A 23,310-nucleotide genomic window follows, 5' to 3' on the forward strand; every position below is an offset into this window, starting at 1 on the left:
GACAAGCCTTTGTAGTGGTTTCAAGCACCAAGTAAAGGGTAGAGATAATTAGCTATCAAATGTTTTAATAATAACAATTTAATTTGTTGTCCTTTCTTTCAAAAATTCAAGGTACTTCATGTGCATTTGCTTATTAGCAGGTACAGACTAGATGAACAAAGGAAAAATTGCGTAAGTTTACATGACCAAAGCTCAGACAATAACACCAGATCCCTGGTTTAATTATCTATTTAAAAGTATTCAGAAAGATGTTCAAGTTTATTTAAAAAAAACATCAAAAATAAACTGGAAAGTACCCTATCTACATCTGAAATTCTCAGTGAAATGACAGCCTTTCAACAAATGTGCATCCACTAATATGAATTTTATTATTCCAGACTTGCAAAATACAAGGTGTGATAAAAAAAAAAAAAAAACATGGTGAATGTTTAAATTTTAAAAAATCTATTACAGTAAAAGACACATTGCCATTAATCACCCTCAAAATACTCCCCTTCACTTCAAACACACTTATCCCATTTTTCTTGCCACTTTCTGAAGCAGTTCTGGAAGTCTTCTTTCCTGAGTCCTCTTTCCTGAGTGTCTTTAGTTGAACTGTTGTGGCTGCCTCGATGCCCTGAATCATTTTGACTTTGGGGAAGAGCCAGAAGTCACACGGTGTCAGATCTGGTGAATAAGGTGGATGAGGACACACTGTAATGTTTTTATTTGACAGAAATTGCCGTACCAGAAGCGATGTGTGACACGGAGCGTTGTCGTGATGGAGGATGAAGCAGACACTCACAAAAGAGGACTTCCAGAACTGCTTCAAAAAGTGGCAAGAACAATGGGATAAGTATGTTTGAAGTGAGGGGCAGTATTTTGAAGGGTATTAATGGCAATGTGTCTTTTACTGTAATATTTTTTAAACATTCACCGTATCTTCTGATCACACCTCGTATAAGTATTATCTATAATCATGGGAACTATTTGCAATCCATATTTACTTTTTATATTTTCTTTGAAATAATCAGTACGGATCAGAACATGTGAGTTTTTATGTAAGGAAAGCTTTCCATCAAATACTGTTTTTCAAAAAAGCTCACTTATGCCAATAAGTTTCCCACAAAACCAGAGAAGCCTGGGCAACTGATATGAAGGGTCACTGAGTTCAGACCTCAAGAAAGAAGACTCATGCAAGGGCCTCAGTTGGCTCACTGCCAGAAAACTGCTGAGCGAAAGGGACATGCCTGGGGACCCAAAAATGAGTTCAGCTCAAGTCCTGCCCACAAGCTAAGCATCATCTAACAGAAACAGCAGTCGCAAATGCTCTTGCTACTGAAAGCACAGCCCAGATACCTGCAACCATTGCAGGCTCTGGGGGAGCTCCTTGGGAATACAGACTGGCAGCCCCCACCCGGCTCACTGCCTGAAATCTGCAGTCTACCTAGATCCCAGGTGCTTCTCATACACGTTAAAACTTGACACGCGATGCTTTCAAATCTCAAATATGCAAATACAGGTTTTCTGCTAGTAAATGACTCCAACTTTCCTTGAAACTATTTTCACAAGTAACACCAATTAGTACCAAAATACTGCAGCGCTTCCTAATGGTTAATGATTTGGATGCAAAAAAATACAATGCAAAGATTTGCACCCAGCTTTCATAAGAAATGTCCATTTCCAGACCCCCTCCCCCCAGCCAATTTAATCAACATCCCTACGGTCGGGGCCAACTGAATCTCACCCGTGTCTCAAATGTGCCTTTGAGAACCACCGCTGCAGAAGGTAACATTGGAGCTAAAACATCACAAATTATTTTCCCGAAAGAAATCATGAACACGTGGCATAATTGATTTTGATATACCCACATTTATTTATTTATTTTTTACTTAAGGATCATACATTAGAAATTTATTTTTATCTACAAACAAAAGTCTCCCATTCCAGTGCTCTGACAGCTCTCATTTCCTGAAAATGGAGAGCAGGAGAAAAGGGAAGGGCGGAGGGGCAGGGAGCAGGGCCAACCACAGCACAGATAAACCAGGGCCTCAGCCCCTGTGGTCTCCAGGCTGAAGGAGCAACAGAGCCAGGCGTGGGATTTCGTGGGATTTCGGCTGGACACTTCACCATGCTCATCGACTGACTGACCGACTGCATCTCCTACCCCACAACCTATCTCCTGACACAGCAGTCTGGAGAGTTTGCATGACTGAAAAACGATACTTTGTAGTCTACGTTACCCAGTAATTAGATGATTTGCATATTAAAAATTGGAAATGGCTATATTTCTAGTGTTGCAAATCATTTGATGAATTTTATCCAGTAAATTAAACCTGCCAAGTACTGGGTTAGATGCCGCGAATAAGGGGGAGCCTAACAGTCAGTCCTTACCTCCGTGGAACTTACATTCGACAGAGAAACACAGAAATTCATCCAAAAATCACAGCAAACTGAGTTACAAATGAATTCACTGTATCTAGAAATGTCTGAAAACATTAAATAAATCGTGACTATCTGATTTAAAACGGACTTTTACAATGCATTTATCAGATGATGTAGTTCATATGAAATGAATCCAGTCATTTAAAAATAACTTCCTTGAAACTTCATCATTTTTAGGGTTAAAAGAGGCAGGATGCTTGACATTTATGCTACTCCCTTATCTGTTCTTTCAATCCAGCAGTCTACACACCTCTCATCAGATTTTCAGTAGTGACTGCTCTCCTGTACCGGCAGCAAACAGCTAGGGAGGTAGGTGTGCATATTGGAGGATTGGGGGAAGGAGTTAAAAGAGCAACAGAGATTGAGTTTTCTGAAAAGCTTATCTCTAAACTCTGAATATGGTTATAGGGATGTTAGAAAAAAGTACACATAAATCTTACAAGCAACCAACTTTTTGGAAAGTTTTTTCTTTTTTTCTTTTTTTTTTTTGGTAAACCAAAGTATGAATACTATGTGGTAAATATATAGCACAAGCCACCTGCTATTTATTCTTGGCAAGGCTGGTGGGGGAAAAGCCAATCTATACTGGATCTAGTAGTTTTTTTTTTGCTTTGTTTTTGTTCTTGTTTTTTATCTAGGCAGTGGCAACCTGCAAACATTCAGGAGGTGGATTTATCTTTATTCAAATATGAGTTAAAAAGGGGAAAATTTTTTTAAGTCACTGTAATTTTTACACTATTCTGGGCATTCTTATAAAATGCATTTAAGACTAAGTCGAACTGTTTTTTCTTAAGGATTTATATAGCTCCCTCCCCCTGCTAAAACAACAATAAAACTGGCCCCTTGTTCTCATTTTTTTTCCTGTAAACTGCAAACATGTTACCTGATACTAGATTATTTCATTCTAATTCAAATGCAATCAGAAACCCCAAGCAGTTGACCCACGACTTTAGGGGACGTCAAAAAACTGTCTCTTAATCTTATTTAGTACCCAGTTCTAATCCAAAGGAGCTGATATAAGTGAAAAATGTTAAATCAGTGACAGGTCAACGTGAGTCTATTCTCTTAGCTAGAACTTTGAAAGATGGCCTCCAGCATATGTAAAAGTGGAAAGAATTGTAACGTGAACTCCCACATACCCACCTTGAGCGTCAACAATTGCCAAGGCAGAGCCAATCTCATTTCATCTCTAAACAACCACTTCCCTTCCCTCACATTCCCCACCTATTATTCCGAAACAAACTCCAGACATCATAGCATTTCACTTGTAAGTACTTCAGAATGTATCTCTACACGATTAGGTTTCCTCTAGGTATCAAACTTGGATACCACACTCAATAAAATGCAACCAGATCTGGGGGTGTATTATTATGAACACATTCCTCCTAATATTACTTCTTTTCTGAAGAAGATGACCTTACAAAAATGTGATGGGGTTCAGAGAAATGGTTAATACATTTTGTACGTCTTAGAGAAACCCAATCTTCATGCCATTTAGGAAAATTGTACCCAGAAATCTGATGACATTACATTCTCCAAGTGAAAATTTTCTAGCTAAGCTTACTACTTACATGTTTACCTTGGAAAAGGGTTTTGAGAGTTTCACTATTATCCATGTGACATCAAGCCTGTTACATTAAGATAAGTGATCATCAGTAAAGCCTAAACCTCTCAGCCCGCCAGACCATTATTATTGGGAATTCCTCCCGAGAAAACTGAACAACTATAATAAGAGCCCAGCGGGTCATTCTTTCCTATGTGGCCACATCGATTTCCATGGTTCCTGCCAATCTAAGCTGCTCGTGGCCCCTAGAACTCATTCATTCTCTGCCGTTCTTTCAATGCTGAACACTCACTTCACTATTACTGCTATGAAAACCAAATCTCTAAGGTGTTAGAAAAGATAAAAGGTAGAGAACAAATGCATCTTCTGTTCCTTTTTTAAATGCTGCTCTCTTGTTTGAGAATTTTAAGTCTTCCATTGTAGGCTTCTTCATTACCTAGCACCACGCCATTCACGTAGTTGGTGGACACTGTCTTTTGAATAAATGACCCTTAACTCCTATTCCATTGCATTTAATAGTGCCATGTGCGTGGCAAGCACTCAATCCCCACACATTAAAAGGGGATGGGGGGGAAACAACATGCCGGATGGGAAAATGGTTAAACCACTCACTCTTGACTGCAGCATACTCCAATAAAAGAAAAACGTTTCATCACTTTCATATAGATTTGTGTAATCTATGTTGCAAGTAAACCACTGAAAAGTTATTTTTTTAGGAAAAAAAAACCTCAGTGGATAAAGATTATTTTTATTACTGTGCAAGTACACATTTTCTAAAGTATTGCTCATATTATTTCTACCTTTGTTTTAATCAAACTTGTTCTATAAATTGCAAACTAGTGGATAATGACGACTTAACAAAAAGCCCATGATTATCAGTAGTTCCAGACTCTGGCACATGTCAAAAACGCGTACAACCCAAACAATGCCATGTTTTCATGCATCTAGTTTGGTTTAGTAATCACCTTTGAATCTGAGAAACCAACGAAGTCCAAACCCAACTCTCTTTTCCCATAAAAAAATGCACAGTCAGCCCCCCACTTCCTCTGAGAAAGAGTTCACAGCACCAGACAAGAATATTTGAATGAATCCAACCAACTGCTCTGCAATTTCCAAGAAAACACAAGAGCATAAACCACCAGAAAGCATAATATTACAAATTTACCCCTTCCTTTCTATCTCTCTGCAGTTCCAAGCTGTCTTCCTCATCTTCTAAAAGGGTTATTTGCTACATTGTAGTGAAGCTTGTCAAGGGAGATAACTCCACCACCGTCACACACACCTTGCTTCCTTCCTCTGCCCACCTCAATGGGAAGGCACATGGGTCCTTCCTTCACCTTTCACCCTGCGCCAAGCACCAAGCGGAGTCCGGGTCAAGCAACCAGGCTTCTCCGGTCGCGCTATGTTATTTGACCCATCTGATGTCTCCGGCATCCCCACCCGGGGCTCCAGCGGCTGCGGGCAGCGGATGCATCGCGGCCGGGAGCACACCGGGAAAGCAGCCAGCCCCAGGCACCCAAATCCTCCAGGCGATGGGCAGGAAGGATAAGCGTCGATGCTTACGCGAAGCTGCTCATTTTTTTCCTAAATGGACACAAGTTAATTCTTAGCTCCTAGTGAGAAATGAAAGGGGCGGAGGGGAAGCGTGCGATCATTTCCAGAAGAGGTGAGCGGCCAATGCTGTCTCGCCGGGGGAAATTCAAACTAACCAGGACGCTCCAGCCCAGCCTGCCAGCGCTGCAGGGCCGGCGGAGTGCACAGAGACCTGAGGCCAGTGCGCCCCGCGCCTGGCTGTCCGGAGCCTGACGCTCTGTCTTTAGAGTCACTTTTCTCTCCTGAATATCAAGATCTAGGGAGCTGAACCGGACGACCAGACTCAGCGCAGGAGGAACAAGGTGGGTGCGCCCAGCCCGCGCGCCCGGAGGAGGCGAGCACTCACCTGCGCTCGGAAGTACAGGAAGAGGGCGATGCTGCAGACGACCTGGCCCAGCCCCAGCCCCAGGAGGGCCACGAACATGGAGCGGGAGGTGGCTGCCGGCTGGTGTGGCGCGGGCGGCGCGGATGGCTGCGGGGCGTGCAGGGAGCCCTCGTGCGGGGCGCCGGAGCCGCCGCTGCCCATCTCGTCGGAGCCTCGCAGGTACTTGGTGTAGTCTCGGCTGGCGCGGCGCATGGCGCTCGGCCCGCTCGCTCGGGCGCTCGCCTCCCACTCACTCGCCGCTTTGCTGGTCTGCCCGCGGCCAACTCCAAAGGCAGCGCAGGGCCGGCGCGGGGCCAGGCGGGCCTCGACGTGGGGCGCTCAGAGCCAGGCGCTGCTCCAGGGCGCGCGGGTGAGCGGGCAGGGCGCCCGGCCGCCCCAACTCTTATAAACCTCTTGGAGAGGGCTGGCCTGGGGAGCCAATCAGCCCTGGGCGAGGCTGCCTGTTCCACTCCCACCTCTGGCTCCCCTTCCTTCCTTTCGCCCTCCCTCTCTTTCTTACTCTCTCACTCCAAGGCTTCCTCCCCATCGGCCCTTAGAGGAGGAGGTTGTGGACTGTTCCCGCGGTTCCATAGGCCACTTGCCCATCGTCCGCTTCCGCTTTGGATCCAAGAGATGGACCGGGGAGATGCAGATGTGTTTCTTGGTTAAGGATAAATTAAAGGTGATATCACAGACATCCTTGGGCAGTTCTCTTTCCTGAGCCTCAGTTTCCCGATAGGATTTATAAAGATGGGCCTGACCTCCTACCTTCCTCTTTGTCCCTTCCACACACACCCCAAAATCAACAGGCAATATCGTCTGGGATCCTGAGGGTGCAGTCTCTACCATGGTTCCAAATATAGGTTCTGAACTCAGTATTTTGGCAGACTTAGAAAACCTGAACCCCCTTCCCAAATCTGTTTCTGCACCCTCAGAGTGGCTTTGAGTGAGGCAGCCGAAGGTCTATAGGCACCAATTCTGACTTGAGAAAAAAAAGGCTAGAGAGAGAGTGGTGGGAGCCAGCAGCTTCTTCTATAGGACCATGGACGACATTCCTACCAAGTTCATCATGTGACATCCCGGCTGCTTGGCAGTGATTTTCCTTCAGCACCCTAAAGATAAGAGGGTGGTAGGCAACCCCAGAGGTAGGCAACCCCAAGAGGACTCTTCCAGCTGTCAATCAGGAAAGAGGGATGTTACACAAAGCTGGTGGTGTATAGTTAAATGTTAGTTTCACGGCGAAAGGAAACTTTCTAGGGCTTTTTAAAAGTCTCTCTTCAAAATTCTGCCCCGTGGTGAGAAAATGAAAATATGAACATTGCTCAGAAACTCTTATACATCTTCAGCAGGAAGTAAGGGAGCATCTAGCCAATTTAAACACCTATAAAAACTTAGGATGTTTCCATGAATGCCTTTTGATCTGGTGCCCTCTTTCTGCATAGTTCTCTAGTGGACACTTCTATAGGCAAGACGTATCACAAGTGACACATCTCTGAGTTATTAAAGCTGGTGCTCTCAATTGAACACTTTAGAACTCAGCACACATCGAAAAAGAAAAACAGCCAGGTTGGATTAAAAAGCACCCATGTAAATTAAACAATTTGTTCAAATTCAAAAGTACTTTTAGCATTTATAGGTGTGTGTGTATATATCAAATTTGACAGGGGAAGAGGGAAACCATTTTTTCCTACTTCCAATATAGAAATAATTCACACTAATTTTCCTGCAGTCCTGGGCCTCTTCCTACATTCTGTTTGATAACTTGGAGCAGTTGGGGTTGTTTTCCTTCTTTTCCTTGTCCTTTTTCTTTTGGGAAATAATTCTATATTTCAAACTTTTTCTAAATCTTTATTAGAATCAAAGATTTTTAAAATGTGTTACAACTAAATCCACAATGACTTCATTGCAGCCCCTTGCTGGTTTTTTTTCTTCAATGTTTTATATGTGTTTTGTAGGCCATCACACCTTGATCCTCGGATTACAAAAGGTTCCTCAAATCTCTGTAATATTTGACCTGGTAGCTTCATATGTAGGGCCATACAGTCCATTCCTGCAGAGTTCCTCATGTGATCTCCTACTGCTGGGCAGTGAGTTTCCTTTAGTGCCACAGGCTGGCTTGGAAACTCCACTGTCCGTCCACTTGTTGCTCCTTCGAAGCAAAAATAATGAGCCTGTCTGGCCTGTTTATTTCCATATTCATTTGTCAACATTACACTCCTCAATTAATATATGAACCCTTATTTTCCAGGACTTTATCTGTTTTGTTCACCACTGTATCCCCATTTCCTAGAATGTTGCCTGGTACATAGTAGGTGCATAGTAAATATGTGTTGAATAAAAACTGATTGAAGGAATCCACGAAGCCTCTGCCACTATCCCTGTCCAAGCCACCCTGTTTCTTACCCAAAGTAATCACATCACCTAACTTGTCCCACCACCTCCAGCCTTGCTTCCCCTGAACAGTTCTGTGCACACTGATCAGGATTGCCTCTTAAAGCATTGAGATCAATCATTTCCCTATTTCCAATCTTTTAAGGACTTCTAAGTGTTCTTAGTATAAAGTCTAAATTCTTGAGATAAAAACCTCAAATGGTCCTTGACAAATAGCTCCAGACTCCTTTTCTATATCAGCCTGAGCTGCAGCATAAGTCCCACATTCCTCCCATCTCCCCACACCTGGCTGACTCTCCAACTGTCCTTCCTCTCTCAGCTCAAATGCCTCTTCTCCAGAAGCCCTTCTTGGTTTCTCCAACCTGGGTGGGCTCCCTCTGTTTTATGCTGTCATAGCACCCTTAACTTCTCCTAGCATGACACTCATGTATGTATCCATTCACTCTACAGATACAGAGGGTGCCAAAAAAATGTATACTCATTTTAAGAAAGGAAAAAACTATTAAAATTGTAATACACAATATATACCAATAACAACAGATGAATACAAGTCATGTTTGACTTCTGCAATTAAAAGAGGTGCTCAGAGTGGTTCCCATCAGCGTCCAAACACTTCTGATTACGGCGAACCACATGCTTGAGCAACGTTGACCAAAGTGTCCACTTGTCTACATTTTTTGCCTGCCCCCAGTATATTAGTGGGAACCCACTGTACCCCCAGCAATAAGCTGGACCCTAGGGACAGAATGGCGATCAAAATAGAACATGGGGCTTACACTCTAGTGGGAAAATAACACATATTGAACAAATCACCAAACAATTAACTAAAACTATGATGACTGTTTTGAAGGCAAAGTGTAAGAACAATGAGAACATTTTAATAATAATGGGACCTAACCTATTCTGGAGAGTCAGAGAAGGCTCCTTGGGCAAAATTAATGATGAAAACTAATCCCTAAGTAATAGCTACCCAAGGAGAAAATGACCAAGGGGCTATCTTAAACAGAGGCCGACTGTGTTATTGTAATTATTTATTTAATATAGCTTCCCACTTGGATATAAATGTCTTACTGTGAGTTCATTAATATATTTGTCCTTATATTAATATACCAGTTAATCAGTTAATTTGTGACCAAAATCAAGATAATTAAGGCAAAGCCCTAGCAAACTACTAGATATTAAGAGATGCCAAGACCAAGAACACAACGTAAGATTCGAGTTTGTATCAATACTCAACTACAAACAACACATAATTAGATCAACGTTCCTCAAACTGTACTTCCTGGTACCCGGGTGTATTGAGATGGGATTCTTTTATAGACTGTGTGATGTTTGGTTTTCCGTCCCCAATAATGTGATCACACCATTAAAACTATACAATAATGAGCTCTGTGTTTATTTGTCTATTTATTTATTTTGTCAAGACTGCAACAGTCATTTCTGGCAGAAAGAGAAGAAAAATGTGATTCTCCAATCTCTAATAAATAAGCTAAAATGCATTATGATGTAACACTTTTCTGTATAAAAGAGTGTTTCAATGCAGGTTACCATATGTATAAGAATGGCATAACTCAAGACTCCCACTGTTCTCATTATTCTCCATTTGCCTAACTCCACATCCCCACAAGCTTCATTCTCTGCCCCGCTCTGTGACCTGCCTCACTTGGGCTCCCTGGTCCTATGACTGACTTTGAGTTCAGCCAATGAGAGGCACTGGCTATGGTCTAGAAGCAGGGAGAGAAAGCGGGGTCTTGATTCTCTTCCCCACCCCAACCCAGCTTCACTGAGATTCTAGCCATAGCTCCTGTCTGGCCTTCCCTCCTCCATAGTTTCAGCTCTTTCTAAGCTCTGGGAAAAACTTTTTCTCTCCTTGTCCCTTCAAGTGAACATTTTTAATTTGGGTAACCCTGGCCAAACCTCTTCAAATGTAAGTCTCTTCAGTTAAATCCCTTGGGTTTGTCACCCATTCCCTGCCAAGACCCTGCATGATATACTTACAAAGTCTAAAAATAATTACAACTAATTTATCAGCACTGGAATTATAAAATACATACACATCCTTTATTGCTAATAAATTTTAAATGTATATTACTGTGATGATAAGTACATTGTGATATTGTGATTTATGATGAGAAGTCTATATTTGGTCTTCATCCTGTTTCTGACACAGAGCTCCTAAAACCTTTGGAATATTCAAGTGATGACAGTCATAAAGGTGTCATTTACTACATTAATGAGGAGATTTTGGACTGTACCTGAGAATGGTGGCAGCTTGCCAGAGGAGCCAACCATGTGACTAGAGTGTGGGAACTTTCATTCCCACCCTCTGACCCCTGAGGAGGAGGGAGGGGCTGCAGGTTGGATCTGTTGCCAGTGGCCAATAATTTACTCAATCACACCTATGTATGAAGCCTGCATGAAAACCCAAAAGGAGGGGGTTCAGAAAGCTTCCGGATTGGTGAACACACAGAGATTCAGGGAGAGTGGAATGCGAGAAGAGGGCATGAAAGCTCTGCTCCCTTTCCCATACCTTGCCCTATGCAGCTCTTCCATCTGGCTGTTCCTAAGTTATATCCTTTCATAATAAATTGGTGGTATAGTAAGTAAAATGTTTCCTGAGTTCCGTGAGCTGCACTAGCAATTTAATGGAAACCAACAAAGGAGGGGTCATGGAAACCTGATTTACAGCCAGTCGGTCAGAAGGGCAGGTGACAACCTGGATGAGCAAATAGCACCTGAAATCCAAGAAGGGGATCATTGGACGCTCTGACCTATAACCAGTTGGTCAGAAGCACAGGAGCTAACCTGGGCTTGCAACTGGCATCTGAAGTGGCAGGGGTGGGAATGGGGGCTGCTGTAGGACTGAGCCCTTAACCTGTGGACCTAGTGCTATCTCCAGGCAGATAGTGTCAGAATTGAATTGAAATGTAGGACACCCAGCTGGTGTCCGAGAATTGCTTGTGGGTGGTATGAGGAACACCTTCAAAATTGCAACTTGGGTCTCAGAATCCCAAAAGATTCATGAAAACATCTTACCTTGGAAATAGGGTCAGTCCGAGCAACCTTATGAAGCCAGAGTGGTTTATCTCTTGTACTTACCAATTCATATTACCTACACTCATATTGCTCTTCTGTGTCCTCTGAGTGTCCCTGGCTATTCTGATCTGAGGTCCAGGTTGTTTCTGCTCACTGAGGACCCACAGAAATCTCTCACTTAGGTCTGGCCTCCCTAAAAATCTAACCCAGCTTTTCAAGTATCCTTTACAAGCAACCTGTTCTCATCACATTCCTAAATTGTTGCAACTAATAAATTATAACCATTTAACTTTGACTTGTGTCAATGGACCGTTGATTAAAGTTTTACGTTTGTGTTGTGAAGTATACTGCCTTATCCCTGACGGAGTGCATTTCTAATGATAGGCTCCGGGACATATTCAAGGAACTAAAAGAAGTTCCATGTAGCTTGATCAGAGTGTAAGGAAGTAATGGGTAGATGAGACTAGAAAAATACACATGAATTGAATCACCAAGTCTTTGTCAGTCAGGATAAAAAAAAATGAATTTTATTCAAGAACAATGGAGAGCCATTGAAAGATTTTCCACCCTCAGGAAAATGCATTTTCTGGTTTGCAGTTTTGAATATGTGTTGGCTACAGTGTGGAGAATGAATTTGGGGGAAGGTAGTGGAAAGAGATGAGCTGAGAAAGCCTGGAGGCTGAGAGCCAGTTACTAGACCATTGCCAGCTACAGGCAAGAAACCATCTCCGTGGTGGATGAAGTGGTAGAGAGAAATGATGGATTCCAGAGCCATTTAGGGAGTGGAATGCATTGGGTTTGGTGACTGATGGGCTGTGGAGGGTGAGGAAGAGCATGGAGTCAAAGATACCCCCACAGGTTTCTGTCTTGTGCAACTGGTGCCATTCACTGAAATACAAAACCCCCGAGGAAGAATTGGTTGGACACACTCCACTTTCACACTTGTAGGTCTGAGGTACACCACTTCTGGTCATGCAATTGACTCTTAGTCAACGTTGAAGTCTCAGCCCAAGTGATATCTCCTTCTGGCTTTTCCCAAACCCCTAGATTTTTCTCAAAGCCCTTCCTCTCTTGTCCCTCACTCACGTTTCTCCTTTACACTTTCTTCATTACAGTGACTGTCTTTTTATATGAGTGTCTTCCTCAGTAGACTGTAAGAGGCTTGAGAATTGTGGCTCTGTATTATGCATTATTGTACTCTCATCACCTAGCAAAATGCCTGGCACACAGTAGGCACCTAAATACGGAAGCAGTAGTACAGATGCAAAAATTTGCATGATAAGATGTTTCCGAGCAAATGTTTTTCAGAAATAAGCAGTATGGCAGACATCGTCCCCACCACCACAAACAAATAACACTCCGATGCAGACAGGCATTAGCATTCTATGAAAAGCAGAAGGGAAGGACTAAACAGATACTCAAATGGGACTTTTTTCAAACTAATGTGTACTAAATCCCTGAGCAATTGTCATATCAGTTCTCTCTGACTACAGATCTACGTTCTTTCTGTTATACCAAGCTGCCTCTCATAAAACAGTTCATGGATTTTACCAAAGTCCCCACGCAAATGGAGGACAGAAATAAGTGATTGCTTAAGATGCACATATCCATGCACGATTACAGCCTGAAACCTGTAGAAATCTATCCTAAAACAAAATGGTTAAAAACAGGGACTCTGGGGCCATGTGTCCTGTGATTCAATCCAGGCTCTGCCACTTACTGATTGGGTGGCCCATGTTTCTATGCCTTAGTTAACTCATTTGAAAATAAGGAAAGCCATATTTACCTTATGGGGTTGGTATGAATACAATGTGACAACATTTCCACAGTCCTTAGAACAGTGGTTAATATATACGTATTACTCTTCTTATCATTCTTCTCCTTATTATTGTTATTGCTGTTGCTGTTATTACTATGACTTCTATCTAGCATCATTATCTGCCGGTCAGATTTCTGTAACATCAGTCAGCATGAAAGTAAGAGGAAGGGCCCTCAGACAAAGAGTTGTCCCAAAGTCTATGCATTTTCCTTAGTGGCAATAATTAGGGATTTTAGAAGAATAGTCATTTTAGAGTCTTCTCTTTAAACAGAAAAAGACAAAAGAATTGAAGCAACCCAATCTTCTCTGCAGTAAAGGATAGCCAACTGTAGTGAGAAATGATCAGTGAGAGCAGAAGAGTCCGAGGGATTACCCAACAAGTAAGGAAAACACACAGTAGGGCGGCTGCAGGTTGGCACACCCATGTGCCTCCATGGTGCACTGGCCCAGCTCAGCACCACAGAGCGGCCAATGACCACACCTGGAGAACAAGTTGGGGTACACCAGTATGCCGTGCTTACTCAATGTTTCTATCATGACTGATTATCATTCCCTAGATGTGGGTGTTATAAAAGATAAATGCCATTGTTTATCTGGAAAATGCATTTATTTTTCAATGGTGAGATGTTTTGAAGAAAGAAAATTATTGAGAAATGTGTCAGGTAACTGTTAGTAATAAGTCATCCATTTGGCTATGTTAGTAGCTCCAAACTTATGTTTTATTATTATTAGCATACCACAGAACAAGTGGGCAGACAACTACATAACCTCATTTCATTTTTGACATTTGCATTTGACATTTACACTTTCTATACACAATTGGAAATCGTGTGACTCATCTGTAAAGGTATTTTGTAAGAATATGGAATTCCTCAATATTTTCAAAGAAAAATTAGCACTTCTAAGAGCCAACCATTTTGGACTAAGGGGAATGCACCAATAAAACCCACTGCCTTGAAAGGTAAATGTCTCTTGTTGGAATTTTCGAGCCCAACACAGAGCCTTTATAGGGATATTATGGAGTGGATTAATCACCAGATGGGCAGTTAATCTGGGTAATCTTTAAGGTTGTTTCCATAAATTGGCAAACTGAACTGGCCCTACCAGGTGTTTTAGACTGCATTTGCAAAATGTTTTAAAATAAAAATATTCCACATGAACCCATATTTATTTGTTTATTGTCTACATGGGCAGTGTCCAAGAGAATATCCTGCCATGATGAGAATGCTCCAAATTTGTGCCGACCCATATGGTAGGCATTAGACAGGTGTCACTACGGAGACTTAAAACATAGCCAGTACAGCTGAATGTCTTTCCTCCAGTCACTGAGGCTAGAAGTTTCTGTATTGGAGAGCACAGATCCATATTCACTTTTCTTCATCTTTGATTTATATCTGCTTATCAGTATTTTGAATTTAAAATGTTGCTTCACAGAACCTGAGGATCAGTATTGCCCAAAGGCTCTAGAGGCTGCCCCAGTGGGTAGAGCTCCTACAGAGCTGAGAAGAAAATTTCCTTTCACTCCAATGCCAGAGCCCAGCACAGTGCCTGGCACAGACTAGCCGTCAACAAACGTTATGCAAATTTCTTTGAATTCCTTGAATCTCTTAATTCAAAGGCAAACATTTAATTCATTCAATCCCATAGGCTTCTTTTAAAGATAGTACCAGTTTCGTATTTCATTTTCACTGTGCCAAAAGTCCAAGGATAGTAAAAGTTCAAGAACTTCATGAACCAACTCAGCACATGAACTCAGAGATTAGTCAACAGCTTGAACAAACAAGACTGGCCAGCTGGTCCCTGCTCTATTTTACCACAGTCTGGGGTAGGGACAAAGACATTTAGAAAAGAACTGGCAAGTGTTTCTCTTGCCTCGTCACCCATCCCCTCACTCCAAACCCATCAGTTTAATCTGCATCAGTTTGACTGATGATAAGTGAGACAGTTGCCCCACAATTGTGCTCAAGAAGGTCTCTCTCCATGGGACATGGTGAACCTGTGTCATGCAGAGCCCCTTCCCCGTGAGACGCAGCCTGTCCCCCGTGCCTTCCCACCACAACCCTGAGCTACAGGGTAGATGACGACTGCTGCATGGGCTCTCACTTTCTTGTTGTTTAATGTCCAAAGGGGGACAGCTCTGCAATACCAAGAAGAGCTTAGACAAATAAACATGATCAGGAGAAACTATAATTAATGGGCTCCACCACATAGCCAAACTGCCCAGTTTCATACTTTCAGACTATTTTGGATTCACCATAGAACTTTGCTTTTTCGGTAACTGCTCTGTTTAGAAAGAGAGCAGGTCCAATCTAGACAGGGATTGAATAGGTGGTTCATTCAGTACCTGTTGTTAGAGCGGAGTCTTGCGTGCCATGTTTGCTAGTTGATTTTCTCCATCCCTCTCTCACTGGTGTAAAGAGTTGAGGACCCCAGATCTACAGACACTAAAGATGGGAGAATATTCCTATGCCAACGTTTACCATCATCAGAAACAAATGGGCTTTGTTATGGGTTGAAATGTGTGCCCACCCAAAGTTGTATTTTTTTGAAGTCCTAACTTTTTGAAGTCAGAATGTGCCTGTATTTGGAGACAGGCTCTTTAAAGAGGTGATTCAGTTAAAATGAGGTCATTAGTGTGGGCCCTGATCTGATATGACTGGGGTCCTCACAAGAAGAGGAAATTTGGACACAGACACATCCAAAGGGAAGATGACATGAAGACACAGAGAAGACCGCCACCCACAAGCCAAGGAGAGAGGCCTGGAACAGATCCTGAATGATCCCTCCTTATCAGAAACAACAACCCCTGCTAACATCTTGATCTCAGATTTCTAGCCTCTAGAATTGTGAGAAGACCAGTTTCTGTTGTTTAAGCCACCCAGTCCATGGCACTTTGTGCGGCCCTAGCAACCTAATACAGGTTCTTCCAGCTCCACCTTGCAGGGCCACAGACTTCTTAGCAGGGGTATAATCTCTGCCTGATATCTTTTTTACTATCATGAGCATATAGCCGGAAGGAGTACCAGGGCACCTCTGTGCCTCGGGATGGAGCATTTGTCTTCCCCTGGACACCTTTATCCAAAATGTACCAGGTAAGTTGTGGCAGTTCATTTACCATCTCTCCCTCTTTGCTCCCTCCTTTCCCATTGCCCAGGACGAATGAGTCTTTACAGCCTCAGAAAACATCTCCAGGATGCAGTCGGCCCCCAGGGAAGCTCGAGGGGTTCCCAGAGTTCAGGCCAAAGTTGGCCTTAGGAAAACCCAGGCGGCCGAGGAAAGTAGCTCTTACCAGATGTTTCTGATCCGAGGAGTATTTTGTCAGGATCCTTGGGAATAGTATACCTTCTCCATAAAACACCCTCTTCCATATACTGTCCCCAAATAGTCAAAACTACTAATGAAATGAGTTGTACTGCTTTTGATTTTGCTCAGAGGAGGAGATGTCTTTATTTTCTTTCCCATCACAAGTATGTGATTCCTTTTGCTATTCAGTATTGCCCTATCATTACCACTCTATTAAAGAGTTGGCCATATTTTAAGAAACCCAAAGGCCACCACAGATCACAGGAGACTCTCCTGCCCTCTCCTGAGACCTATCTTAATCTAGATCTATATCCCTGAGAGGGTTGGACCTCAGGGATTGAGAGTAGGGGTCAGAGCCAAGTGCAAGGTAAGAAAACATTCGGGCTCTGCTGTCTAAATCTGTCATTGAATCCATCAGCATGTAGCACTGCACCGTGTGTGGGAAGCCATGGGAGAAGTAGATCTACTCCAGCCCTGAAGGCTTCCACCATCCATAATGGCTGTGGTGGGGGGGGGGGGAATGGGTGAAGGGGTGGTATACTGAAAGGGGACTTGAATGGGGAGGGGTGGTGAAAAATAGGAAATTTATTATGAAAGTTGGGCCCGTAGGACAGGTATTTGAGCCACCTCACTAGTAAAGCACTTGCCAGAATAACCATGGCCATTTCTTGCAGCACTAAGCTGTTCTTGCTCTGTCCCCACAATCTAACAGATATTTAGAACACACAGGGTATTGACTAGTCCAGACTCCCCATTCCTCAGCTTCACTAACCCTTCAGGGAGAAAAGGGGTCATCCTTTCCCCATAATCCTCAGGGAAGAAACACCTATACATTTTACCCCAGGAGCTTATTTCAAGTATTTCAACGCATTTTCTTTCAATAACTTCTTATTATGTATAGTGACAGATGTTAACTAGACTTACTGTGGTGGTCCTTTCACAATATATACACATATCAAATCATTATGTTGTACATCTGAAACTAATATAATGTTATATGTCAGTTATACCTCAATTAAAAAATATATCTGACCAGTACTCCTCAAAACTGTCAAGGTCATCAAAAACAAGGGAAGTCAAGAGATATGGCCCTAATGTCATGTGGTGTGCTGCACGGGCTCCTCAAACAAACAAACAAACGAAGGATGCTAGGTAAGAACTAAGGTAATCTGAATAAACTACACACTTTAGTTAATGACATTGCAACAATCATAAAAAATATACCGAACAAATATAAGAGGGGAAACGGTAAACAGACATATGTGGGAACTCTCTGTACTACCTTCTCAATTGTTCTGTAAATTTAAAACTGTTCTAGAAATAAAATTTATTTATTAAAAAAGTTTTTCTTTGCAGTTAACCCATTCCGTAACACTGTAATTTTAATTACTTTCAATATTTTTATTATGAAATTTTACTTTAACATAAAAGCAATATGTACCTATATGAATAAATATATATAAATATTAAGAATAAAGTAATCATTCATACTCTCTCACTGCTGAAAATCCATGTAAATAATTTAGCATATGAATGTCTGTATATATTTATATAAATATGTTTATATTATTTAGATCTCAGTGTACAAGAATGTTTGTGTCCTAAATTTGTACTTGACATATTTGTAAGTATTCCTCCTCATCAGTAAGTATATTCTTCATAAATATCACCCACGTGAAAAAAGGTTTGAACCTATTTCTTTGGTTGCCATATTTATTTTAACATCCACAGCTATTTGGTGACACTGAAAAAAATATTAAGCTTTTGATTTTAAATGACAAATTATTTGTACATCAAATAGCCTCATCCTATCTCTAAAACCCGCTCTATCACTAAAGGTCCTGGGGTACAGTCAAGGTAGGAAGAAGTAGGGTTCTAGAGATGGGGCACATGTTAAACACATCATTTTTTTTCCAACTTATGTATTCAGTGGTTTGTTCTTTAGGGACAGAAAATATCCATGGTATCAAAACAACCGCAATAAAATGCCCTACTTTCCACTTGAATGGCTGCACCCCATAATTTACTTAGCCATTGCCCATTGCTGGACATTAAAATTGTCTCCAACTTTTGGCTCTCATATATAATAATGTGATGAACTTTCCTGGCTGTGGTACTTTCACTTTCACTGATTTCCATATTTTATCGTTAGGCTATATTCCTAGAAGAATTACTTGATGAAAAGGTAACACTGTAAGGCTCTGGATTCATATATTAAGCTATAACTTATACTCTTGCAGCCAACATCACCTTCAAAGAACATAACCTTTCATAATCTTCAGGTGAGCCATTCGGCTTCGTCCTCACCAGATCCAGTAAGTTCACTTTCTTTAAACTTTAAGTTCCTCTGTAAGGACTGATAAGATTCTAGACCCAGTGGATGTGCAATCTATCTTGGATGGAGAAGATTGCAGACTCCAAGACTCATCAAATGTGACGGAAGTGCCTAATGTGACGGAAGTGCCTAATGTGACGGAAGTGCCTTTGGAGTCCATTCTCCCTGAATCACACATGGCCTTCCTCGACTGCTCTCAAATATATTCTCTCCCCAGACCCTGAAAGCTAGCTGTCCTTGTCTCCACAATAAAGAAGGAAAACCAGACACAGTGATCAACATTGACTAAACAAGCCACTACCATGGTTATATACAAATGTACATACGAAGACAATGGGACTGACGAGTTTAAAGCCAGACCACACTGGCTGATAGGTATTTATTCTATTAATTGCCATTTATTTATTATTCAACAAATAGGCACTAAGAGTCTGATCTGTGCCAGGCGCTGTGGTAGATGCTGGCCATACGATGGCAAACAGCATAGACACAGCCTCCACCCACGTGGAGTTTAGTTTATGTGGGTGAGTGAGGATGTGTAAGAGGCTCCATGAAGTCAGACGGGGAAGGCTTGGACCACACAGTGCAACCTGACCTTTCAGTCCCAGCCCAACCAGCCCCACTCCCAAGCCCTCCCACACACGCAGAAGAGAAGTCTGTGAGTTTATCTTAACTTCTCCACACTCAACATGCTGTGGAAGAGAGGTGACACAGACAGAGGAGGCACAGCCCTGGATTTAACTGATAAACCAAATCTGGAAAGAGGAGAAAAGATGGTCCTCCCTGGCCCACCTTCGATGCTTCCATGATGCTAGATGGTAAACAGGAAAACTCACTGCCACCCTGATGTGACCTATTATCTGCAAGGGCAGACTGGCAGGTTTCCTATGCAATAAAGTCTTGTTGCTATGTGTCTAGGACAGGTTTTTTTTTTGCAGAGCAACGGACCCAATGCTGGAGCTCTGGTAGAACTTTGTGGACCCCACGTCGTCCTGAGCATGTCTGCTCATACAGCTAGTCTGTCCAGAGGTGTTTTCTGTCTATTTCTTTGCTTCTCTGTTTGTCTTCCCTCCAAATCTTTAGCAATTCAATAATAAACACCAGAAACTTAACTCCACTCAAAACATTCACAAACACACTGCAACCATGTTTAATGGCATTGAAGCGGAGGAAGTGGGGCTGGGGGAAACAGGGTGTTGGTGGGTGTTCCCAGTTTCTATGGTCGCAGTCTAGCCACAGCCTTAAAACACACGGTATCGGGTTCTCAGCCAGCCCCCTCGGCGGCAAGAGCTGGGAGTTTCTGACCTCCTTTGGGGTTACGGCTGCTGGTCTCAGTCTGTGCGTAAGCGAGTGGTCAGAGTCCTTAATTGCAAAGGGGAAGTGGTCAGAAAACATACTCTGTCCTGGTGAGATTGATAACTTGTAAGATATCTTGGAAGGATGTCAGGAAGTAACAATGAGGTTATATGTGAAACTAAATATACATGCATCACTTGTGTATTTGCTTATTATTTCCAACATATTCTGAAAAGGAAAAAAAAAAAAGACAGAGGGAGAAGAGTTTGAGATGGAATCCATAACAGAAGCCAATATTATTTTCTGCTGTTTCCTTTCTATGGTGAAGAGACCACTTTGAAATAGTAATACATTTCCAACACTGATTCTGGTTCCTAGTCAATGCACTTTCTATGTATTAATTCAGTTAATTTATCATAACAGTCCTTTAAAACAGTTCTCTCTCCCCATTTTACAGGCAATGAAACTGAGGCCCAGAAAGTTAAGTCACACCCAAGGTCACTAAAATCTAGTAAGTACTAGTATAACCAGTATTTGTCCCCAGGCAATTGGTTCCAACTTCCATGCACTTAATCATTACGCCCAGCTGCCAAAGAACTGAATAATTGCCATCAAGTTCAAAACCAACTTATGCCAGAGAAAAGGGATATACGTTTTTGATCATTCTGGTAATGAGGTTGTTGCTATCAAGATCAAGTTACAAGGATCAGGAGTGGTTTTAAATTTAAAATTAAAAGCATATTTCTTTTGAGCTGCCTTTCTTAAGATGACGGCAATCTAGAGAAATGAAATAGATATTGACCATATGAAGCTTCCAACTTGATATTGAATGTTGTTTCTGTTTGGGGCCATCACGTAATCTGAGCAATTGTTTCCTTACCTGACCTAAAGTGAAGGAATTGTTCCCAGATATGCTGTATTATCAATTCCTAGAGTTCAAAGTAGTTAAGTCCAGAAACAAAATAAAACCTCATAATTTGGTAGACAATGAAATTGAGACCACAAAGCACACTTGGGGACTGTAGGCCCACACTTTGTCTTCCAGTAAAGACGTAAGAAAGAGTTTCTTGGCCTTTATGAGCTGGTTCTGTTTAAAAGGAAAACCAAGGGCAAGGCTCCAGGTCTTTGCTTTTTGTTCCTGAAGGTTGGTGAATTTTTTGGAGCCTGTTTGGAAACCTTCATTGGGGTGACCTAGAGACTGTATTGCCTCCAGCAAAACCTTATTTAGTACCTACTGAATAAAGAAGACCATTCTAGATGGTGTGGAGGACACACAGAAATGAACAAGACAAAGGCTCTGTCCTCCAGGAATTCATGTTGATAACAGAGTCATAATTGTCTCCATGTGAAGGCAGACTAGGAAATAGGCCCTGGGACTTCGAGTTAAAGGGGAAATAATTCTGTGTGAGGGGATGGGAGAAATGTCCTTGGGGAATGTCAGGTTTGCACTGGACTTTGCAAGTGAGTAGGCTGCCAATAGGTAAACAGGGAAAAGAAGAAAGTTTCCCGTCCAGGAAACAGCTAGACAAAGAGCCCAAGTTTGAGAGAATACACTCTGAATCCTGGATGAAGGGGTGAGCCAGTCCCACCGGAAGCCCAGGTTGTGTCTGTGCGTCTGCAAGTGGCTGCATGGGGCACAAAAGTGTGGGTGCTCTAGGGCGGACTAGAACCGTAGGCCAGGGCAATGTGGTGTGAGGTAAGGGATTAGCGACCTTATTCTGCATGTCATGGCAGAGATAGCCATCCAAGTTTCTGAGCAGTTGAATGACTTGATCAGGACTTTCAGAAGAGTTGACATGTCTTCCAGGAAGTGTGCCCCAGGTGCCCGTCACAGTGACCCTAACCGTCAGACCCAGACAATGACTTTGACAACAGCATCCAGTACGTCTGTTTCTGACCCCGAGGTGGGCTTCCAGGTTGTGGGACAGATAGACAGGGTCAATTTGGCCCTGGTTTCTCCATGTGGAATAATAATAGAATCAATATTTCACCAACAGTATGACATGGCAGACAAGCGTGACTGTGATTAAGGTTATATAGGAACCACTAACCCCACGCTGACGGCCTCCTCCATTTCAATGGAGCATAAAGCCCAGGAAGAGATGTCACTATGACTTAGGAGCTGTAGAGAGTGGTGTGAAATGGAGCTCAGACTCCAGACACAGACATCAAAGTTCATGTGTGAGCTGCACACCCCTGTATCTCGGGGCTCCTTGGCAAACAGCGTGACCTCAGTGGATTAGTTTGCTAGGGCTACCTTAACACAGTACCACACACAGGGTGGCTTAAACAACAGAAATGTATTGTCTCACAGTTCTGAAGCCTGGAAGTCCAGGATCAAGGTGTCAGCAGCGTTGGTTCCTTCCAAGGGCTGGGAGGGCGATTTTCATGTGTAGATGGCGCTCTCCCTGTCTATCTATTCCTGTGTCCAAATTTCCCCTCCTTCTAAGGACAACAGTTTATTGGACAAAGCCCCACTCTAATGGCCTCACTTTCACTTGATTACCTTTAAAGATCCTACCTCCAAATACAGTCACACTGAGGGTTAAGACTTCAACATATGAATTTTGAGGGAACACAAGTCAACACATAACACTCAGTTTCCTTATTTGTGAGATGTCACTATAAGACTACCTGCCCATTGTACATTATGAGAAATAAGAGCTCAAGCTTATGAATTGCTTTTAACAATGCATGACCCATAGTAAGGACTCTGTGAATAATAGCTAGTGTTACACAAGTTAACAGAGGGATGTAGAATGTCCTGTATCCCCATCCCTCTGTCCTGATGGCTCACGCCTTGCTCCCAAAGGAAAGGTGGGCTGAGACTGATGTATAAGCAAACCCTCAGAATTCCATGACAGTTCATAAAGAAGGTGGTCACAATGGCTCCTGAGTCACCTTCCACAGCTTTGTACATATATATTCTTCACTGAGCAAAGTTTCCTGTGACAAAATGAACAAAAGGAAGCAGGTGATACTTTTAGATTTGTCTCTCAGAAAACATAAATCTCACTGCACTTTGAAATGCAGACTGACAACAGTCTGATTGATGAGCTTGTATAACCAAGGCCAGTTGGAGTTGGAGGGTTGCAGCCCACACTGCCTGAGCATCCCTCCTGCTGGATGAGAGAGCCAGGACAGCCCTGGGAAACAGACCGGGTTTAACTGCCAGTGCCGACTCA

General features: G+C 42.5%; 1 protein-coding gene across 1 annotated transcript in view; it reads right to left on the bottom strand.

Moving 5' to 3' along the window:
• TNFSF11 (TNF superfamily member 11) overlaps positions 1-6,489 on the bottom strand; it is a 31,966-nt gene extending 25,477 nt beyond the window's left edge. Inside the window, exon 1 of the mRNA XM_019749784.2 lies at positions 5,928-6,489. Coding sequence (XP_019605343.1) covers positions 5,928-6,158 — 231 coding nt within the window. The 5' untranslated portion in view covers positions 6,159-6,489. The remainder of the gene's footprint in view (positions 1-5,927) is intronic.
• Between the last annotated feature and the right edge of the window lie 16,821 nt (positions 6,490-23,310).

This window comes from Rhinolophus sinicus, linkage group LG04, assembly GCF_036562045.2.
Source record: "Rhinolophus sinicus isolate RSC01 linkage group LG04, ASM3656204v1, whole genome shotgun sequence".
Lineage (NCBI taxonomy): Eukaryota > Metazoa > Chordata > Mammalia > Chiroptera > Rhinolophidae > Rhinolophus > Rhinolophus sinicus.